The 7,876-nt window shown below is 54.5% G+C and overlaps 1 protein-coding gene across 2 annotated transcripts in view; it reads right to left on the bottom strand.

Annotated features, from left to right (window-relative positions):
- CHST8 (carbohydrate sulfotransferase 8) overlaps positions 1-7,876 on the bottom strand; it is a 144,479-nt gene that overhangs the window by 72,716 nt on the left and 63,887 nt on the right. For both annotated transcript variants that reach the window (XM_032170397.1, XM_032170398.1), the window contains exon 2: positions 4,752-4,967. In XM_032170397.1, coding sequence (XP_032026288.1) covers positions 4,752-4,881 — 130 coding nt within the window. In that variant the 5' untranslated portion in view covers positions 4,882-4,967. The remainder of the gene's footprint in view (positions 1-4,751; positions 4,968-7,876) is intronic.

Below are 7,876 nucleotides of genomic sequence, written 5' to 3'. Positions count from 1 at the left end.
ATATATATATGAATAAACTACAACAGAATCTGTATGGTAACATTGTAGTTTTATATACATCTATGAATAAACCAATCAATCCACACCACTCACTTTGGCTTCATGGGTCACTGACAATGACTCACCTCGCCCCATTAAAACAAAATCCATTCCACTTAAAAGAATGAAGAAGGAGTGATAAAATCAGAACATTGCCACTGTGTAACCCCTAAGGAATGGCTGGATCTAGGCATGATCTCTGGCGGCTGATAACACAAGACAGCCAGGCAGACAGGAGCCTCTTGATGGAATAATACAGAACCACCTGTGAATTCCTGCCCCCCAAAACTTCCCTAGAACAAAACAAAAACCAATCCAAACCTGTATCTGATCAAGCTTCAAGATTCACCTAATTTATTGGGACAACAAAGAACAGAGAACAATGTGAATCCTTATCAGACAGGCGCAATCAGCCAAATCACAACTTACAGAAAGTTCTATAGGAACCATGAGCTGGTTTCCTCAAATAAATAGTGGGAGAAAAATACAGATGGAGATGGAAACTTACAGATTAAAGGAGATTTAAAAGACTCATCCACCAACTGCCATGTGAGGGCTTTTTCTGGATATTGGATGGCACAAATTGGAAATAAAGGTAATTATATTTGTGAGACAGCTAGATATTTGCACACTGACTGACTATTTGATGCTATTGAGGAATTGTTAAATTTGATGTTATTAAGGAATGAGTTTAGTGGTGATGTCAATAAAATAGTTCTTATCTTTTAAACTGAGAAATATATTGAAATATTTATGGCTGAGGCTGGGCACGGTGGCTCACACCTGTAATCCCAGCACTTTGGGAGGCTGAGGTGGGCAGATCACCTGAGGTCGGGGGTTTGAGATCAGCCTGACCAACATGGAGAAACCCCGTCTCTACTAAAAACACAAAATTAGCCAGGGGTGGTGGTGCATGCCTGTAATCCCAGCTACTCGAGAGGCTGAGGCCGGAGAATTGCTTGAACCCAGGAGGTGGAGTTTGCGGTGAGCTGAGATCACGCCATTGCACTCCAGCCTGGGCAACAAGAATGAAACTCCGTCTCAAAAAAAAGAAGAAAGAAAGAAGGAAGGAAGGAAGGAAGGAAGGAAAGAAAGAAAGAAAGAAAGAAAGAAAGAAAGAAAGAAAGAAAGAAAGAAAGAAAGAAAGAAGAAATAGTTATAGCTGAATTGATAGGATATCTGGTATAGACTTCAAAAATCATATGAAAGGAGGGAAGTGGATGGTGCTATGGATGGGGCCAGCCTGGTGTTGATGGGGGGTGCTGGGTGCTGGGTACGTGGTGTTCATGGCACTATCCTACTCCACTACTGAATGTATTCCAAACTCTCTATGATAAAACATTCACAAAGAAAGCAGCTCGTAAAATTCAGTTTGCTCAACCAAATGTGGAGTCAGCCTTCTGCAGCCCCCAGAGCTGCATAAAAAACATTGGGAGTTTTTTGTGGTTTGAAACAAAGTCCGGCCCTGTCACCCAGGCTGGAGCGCAGTGGCACAATCAGCTCACTGCAGTCTCGACCTCCTGGGCTCAAAGGATCCACTCACCTCAGCTTCTTAAGTTGCTGAGACTTCAGGTGTGTACCGCTACACTCAGCTAACTTTTTTTTTTTTGTAGACACAGGGTCTTGCTATGTTGCCCAGGCTGGTCTAGAACTCCTAGGCTCAAGTGATTCTCCCACCCAGGCCTCCCAAAGTGCTGAGATTACAGGAATACGCCATCACACCTGGCCACTGGTGTTTGTTATTCCTGGTTCTGGCCTGGTCTCCAAGTCTTTCTCTTGGAGAAGAGGTGAGTCTTGTCTACTGGGTCAAAAAGCAAATTTCCTGAAAGCGGAAACTCTGGCCTCAGGGCCTGGCAATCCTGGAGACCAGAAAAGAACTATAATTGGAGAGGTGAATTCTCTGATACACAAAACCTCATCTTCGTATGCAGATAGCTTACCGGGTAGCTCTTCCTGTTTCCAAAGATTTGATTTGGACTGTAGTAAAAAAAAATGTTTAAAATGTGGTTTGATTTACAAAAGTTTGGCAACCCCCTACAATTCCATCTACTGCCTGAGCCAGGTGAGCTTGGCTGGCTGAATGGGAGAGACACGAATGAGGCCAGGCCCCAGGGGATCTCAAGCAACTCAGAATTCCCGCCACTCCCCATCCCCTGCCCACATTTGTTGTGCCACAAACTGCAGCTCCCAGAGAACTCCGTCCCCAGGACAGTTCATGCCACAGTGTGGAATTTCCTCCGTAGATCCGCTCATCTCCACTCCCAACCCGCCACCCCAACACCTGCCTGTTTGCCTGATCGGGATGGCAGGGCAGCTCCCAGAATCTGTTCCTCCCACCAACAGAAATTCACAGGGAGAAGGCTTGTCAGGGGCCCTTGGGGCCACCCAGCCATGCAACTGGACACATACATTTTGTAAGCACTGGTTTCCAACAGATAAATGTAATCAAGGTTTATATGCTCAGAGAAGCCAACAGGATGGGATTGTTTCACTTGAAAGATCAGAAGAAAATTGTAACTAATGTTGTGGAAAATTACTTTGATATTGCTTTCTTGGTACCGAATCACAATTAGGCTGCTGTGAGAAGTACAGGGAAGGAATAAATGAATAGTAACAAATCAACACAAACAGCCTGTGTCAGAGGCACTTTGCTCAGGGAAAGTAACGTAAGCATTACTTAAAGTTTTATGACTGTGTTTGGTGTGATTTACCCAGACCGTCAAGTCTGCCCATCACCTGGCACGTGGTGAGGGTGGTCTGGCTGCATGGACCATCAGAAGACCCACGTGTGCTCCTTGCCGGGTCTGCCAGCTGCAGAGGGATGATGGCCTCGGCTCTGCGCCATCTGACACCCCCTGCCAGCCTGAGGCTCCAATCTTCCCAGAAATCCCAGCCGTCCCCTGAGTCCCCAGGCCCCCTGTAATCCACATGTGTGTGCACTCGGGTAGCTGGGCAGGGTAACAGGGACCTGCGAAGCGAGCGCTCTGGCTGCGGCAGGGCAGGGCACTAGCTGAAGCCACCAAACCACAGTCCCATCCAGGAGTGTCCCACCGATGGGTCCAGGCCCTGGTCCCAGGTGGGCATCACAGGCACACTCATGCCTCCTCTCCCAGGCTCCTCCTGCAGAATGTGGGCACTGGCCGCCTGGACCCTCTGCTTACATGCACCCCCAACCATGCACGCACCAAGGACACACCCAGGCAGCGTTTGCTCGCCCTTCTTCCTGAGTTTGCTTCTATGCAGATAACACACGACCATAGGCACCAGCTCGCTGTCTGCCCTGATGGTGCTGTCCCAAGGGGCCCTGTTCTGCCAGTGCAGTGTCATGAGCTGTTCTGGGACTCATGTGAGGCTGCAAAGCTCCCACAGGAGAACTGGCTCTTCTGTGCACCTGCTGCTCCAGAAGCCTGGGAGTGGCCAGACCCACTTCTGACAGCCACCACCTGTGGGGGTCCGGCACAGGTGTGAGTCAGCACCAATGACTCGCCCACCATCTCCTGGAGGCCACCGCCTTGGCTGCCTCCCTCTGACTCTCAACTCATTCGCCTGCCCGTGGGGAGCCTCTGGCAGCTGCCAGACCCAGGGCCCCAGCTCTGGCCTCCTTGTGCTCTTTTCACCTTCCTTCCTGGTGCCCACGGGCCCTCAATCTGCACTAAGGGCCACACATCATGGGTGCTCATCCACAATGGGGGCAGAGGGGTTGCAGAGTAAGACCCCTTCCTGTGCTCTGGGCTTCTGGCAGGGATTTGTGCAGGAACCCCTCTGCCTACACCTCCGGCCCCCTTCTCTTTCATCCTGTCTCTGGCTCACAGCACTGAGCAAGCAAGAGTGAGTGGGTGTCCCTGCGGACAAACGATGTCTCTGGGGGTGCACCAGGCTGTCCATGCCCTAGAGCATGTGGACTGTGAGTGTGTGGCTTCATGGAACCGCCCCTAATGGGGGCCACTGCTGAGATACCTCCCCTCCTCTCCCTCCAAAGCAGAGAGCTCCCAGGCCTTGGTACCCTGCCAGCTGACCTCCTGTCCTTCCATATATCTGGGGATGGGGACCGTGTCCCGGCAGCAGAAACCTTGCCTGAACTCCCTCTCCACACTCCATCTGCCCTGAGATGCCAGAATCACCCTTCCTGCTCTGGCCTCCCTGCCATCCCACCTGTTCCCAGCAGCCCTCTGTGACTCCAGTGGGCCACTGGGCGGGGGTGGAATGGACGTAGCAGTGGGGAATCCTTGGAGGGGGTCTTGGCCTCACAAAACCAGGAGGTACCCTGATCTCCTTTGTCCAGACCAGAGGGGCTAGATTCCCCAGGGCTGGGCAGGGAAACTGAGTCTTGCTTGTGGGGCATGGGCTCAGGGAGAAGCTGTCTACTTTCTGACGTCCCTGACAATGTGGAAGAGGCCTGAGAGGTGGCAGAATCCTGTTTAAATCTGAGTTTCATCAAAGGCAACAACAGGCTCAATAGACAGCAGCCTTGCCATGACCCCCAAAAGAGGCCACCCTGCTGCTAGGCACTGGCTGGAGGTCTTGCATCAGACACAGCACTCCCACACTGAGACTGACGTCTTCCCTGGGAAGCCAGGACTCTGCCTGCCGGGGGTCTTGGCACAAACTTGCCCTTTTTCCCCAAGCCCAGCACACCAGGGCAGCCGTGGAGGCCTGAGCTTCAGGCTGGAAAGCTGGTGGCAGTGATGGCAGGACTCAGCGCAAGGACTCACCTGGCACCTGCTGGGGGGCGAGCTCCGTGGGGTCCTGCAGGCTGATGAAGAGGAGGAGGCCTGCAGCTCCGAACAGCAGGATGGATGAGAACATGCAGGCCAGCCGCATCGTTCCAGGTCGCGGGGTCATCCGGGGCTCGCTCAGGGGTCACCTCTTGGGTGTGGGAGGCACGTTCTTCCCTCATCGTCCACACCAGGCATCCATCAGGCCCAGATCTACAGTGCAGAGGGGGGACAGTCATCACCGAGGTGCAAGGCACCCAGGCAGGTGGAGGCCCTGCTCACTGCAGCAATCCAAGTGCAATCCCCAGACACCTCTGCCCTCTACAAGTTACCCAGGGGTGCCCTTTCCACCCTTTCACGCCCGGGAGGCTGAGGGAAGCCTGTTCCCACCTGTGGCTGGAACGCTAGCTTTCCGCCGGGGTCTCCCGTATCTGCACCTTCAGAAAAATCATGGAATGAGACACCCTCTGGCCCTGCCTTGAGGAGCCCAGGTGGGAACCCCCAGGCCCCCAGTCAGTAACCAGCAGCCAACCCCTGCACTGTCCAGGCCTCCAAATAAGCATGCATTCTCCCAGGGTGGGGGCGTAGGTACCAGTGGGAACCTGGGTCCTTGTCCCTGGTACCCGGCCCAGTGGGCAGAGAAGCTCTTGGATGTGCCTCCACCCTGCTTCTCTGTAGGGCACTGGGGACAAGGTCTCCATAGAGCAGGTGGCTCTGAGAAGGAGCCTGCTAGGCTCAAAGGATATTCAAGCACAGACGGACTCCCCTATGCCAGCCAGGGCTGTCCTCACTGATGGACTGACAGATGGGTTGGCGGATGGCGGTCCCTCTGGACAGTCACACCAGAGGGAGCTGAGGCTCTGGCCAGACCACTGGAGTCCCTGCGCTCGAGGCCCTTGGCCTGGAGCAGAGGTGGGGCAGCTAGACCTGTGTCCAACAGACTCCAAGCTCAGAGGCGCAGAGGCTGGGTGCTAACACCCTCTCATGTTCCTGGGGGCGGGCACTAACTGCTCCGGCCACTGCAGACCCAGAGTACATCCATGTGACTTACCCCTTACCACACTTCCTCCTAGAGGGCAGGGAGAGAAATTCCCCATCCCCCACATACCAGCCAGTCACACCAACAGGGCCAGGCTGTGCATCGAGATGGGGGCACCCCAAGGCCATTTGCCCAAAGGAAGAATATAAGTTCCTGCAGTGGTGTGTAGAGAGAGCATGGGCAGAGTACAGGGGGAGGGAGGCACAGGCGGCAGGCACCCCAGGGACCCCCCCTCCTTTGAAGGTCAGTCACTCTGCCCCCTTACTTTCCAGCGGGCCTTGCTGGCTAGGCCCGGGGGATCACCCTTTTTCCACCCAAGAAGCCCTGGAGGGAACTTCCCCACCCTGGCACAGGTCAGTGCCTGAGGAAGGTGAGGCCAGGTGGGCAGCTCCCAGTAGCCTCTGAGGCCACAGCTGGGTGGCTGGTCAAGCCCCAGGCCAAATATGCTGTTCGGCCCAAGGACGTTTCCCTACCCAGGGACAATACTTCAGCTGGGTGACTCCTCCCCAACACGGACCCAGGCACCGGGGAAAGAAGTCCCCATACCCAGCCCATGGAGCACAGGGGATGAGAAGAGGCACTCTCCCTGCTCCCCTGCCCATGACTCCCCACGACCAGATTGTTCTGAAAAGCTCAAGGGCTAGGGAGGGTAAATTGCAGGTTTGGGTTTCTCCCCTCTGCAGTCTCTGTAATTATTTTTTCACTCAGTTAACTTTAATTAACCTGCCCCAGGCCTCTCCGCACCGGGAAGGCACCTGACGCTGGGCTCTCTGGACTGTGCCGAGCAGGCGGTTCCTGCGGCCTTCCAGCTTTTTACAGAATCACTGAGCTGGGCCTGTTTTGTCTCTGAAGCTGGCTCCGGGGTGTCAGGCCGGCCCCGACCTCACTGCAATGGCCTCTGCCCCAAAGACAAACTGCTGCTTCCTGTCATCTACCGAGGCCACCCCTGCCTTGCCTGCAGAGGGTAGAAATGGACAGTCATGTGTCCCCAAGGGCTCAGACTCAAAGCCTCTTGTGTGGGGCTGGGGCCTCTCCCTCCATGGCTGCCCTGGATGAGGCCGTCCTGAGGACCTGGGGTTCACTGCCTTGCAAAGACACAGATGCAGCAGTGCAAGCCCCACAGCAGGCTGCGATGCCCTGCCGTCCCCCAAGCCCTTCCCTCCATGAGGACAGCACTGCACTGCAGAGTCCCAGCCCCACCGGGGCCAGCCCCAAAGCCTCAGGAGAGAGTGAGCAGCTGACGAGGCAGGCAGAGCTGTTCTCTCCAGCCTCACTCGGGGGAGCCCCAGGCAGTCATAGAAAGGAGTTAGAAGAATGGAAAAGATGTCATGCACTGACACAGGGGGGCCGTGGCTCTCAGATGGGGACCAGGAAGAACATGCAAGGTCTCTCAGGAGCAGCTACTATTGCACGGTCATGGGGACAGTGTTCACATGTGCACCGCACCCATGGACCTAAGCAGACGCGGGTTTGATAACACGCATATGCATACATGCCCAGGTGCGTGCCAGCCAGTGCCTGCACACACACCATCTATGGTCCCCAGCAAGGCCTCAGCTGGAAAGCAACCGTCATGAGCCCCTGAGTAAGCTGGCCACGGTGTGGGCGCGCTTCCTGCAGCCTCCTGAGTCAGACACCAGGAAGCCAGTTTGACCTAGGGTAGCCTCCAACATCAAGACATTTTGGAAGGAGGGAGAGAGGAAGGAGAACAAGTTCACGGCTAGCGCCCAGAACTGCCCGGTAAAACAGCTAATAAGGGGTCCCTCAATATCAGGCTCTACCTGATGAACAAAGGGGACTCGGGAGCATGTGTGATCATCATCTCATTTGTTCAGTAGCTGGCGCTGCACAATGGTTACAAGAGAGCTGGCCGGTCCTCTCTTCTCCCCAGTCTCTCCATTCGAGCCAGTACTGACATCCACTGTCAAGGACTAAATGGGTCTGCTGCCAAGACCTGTCCTCACTTGTTTCTGAACCTCCCCAAACCAAACCCACCCCATGATGCCTGGTTCCAGCCACCCATGTGCCTGGGAGCCAGGCAAGGACCAGATCCATGCCCCCAAATCCAGGAAGGGGAAGAAGA

This window comes from Hylobates moloch, unplaced genomic scaffold (assembly GCF_009828535.3).
Source record: "Hylobates moloch isolate HMO894 unplaced genomic scaffold, HMol_V3 SCAFFOLD_12, whole genome shotgun sequence".
NCBI classification, from domain to species: Eukaryota; Metazoa; Chordata; class Mammalia; order Primates; family Hylobatidae; genus Hylobates; species Hylobates moloch.
Note: the sequence above shows the minus strand (reverse complement) of the source record. Positions and strands in the feature narration are given on the sequence as shown.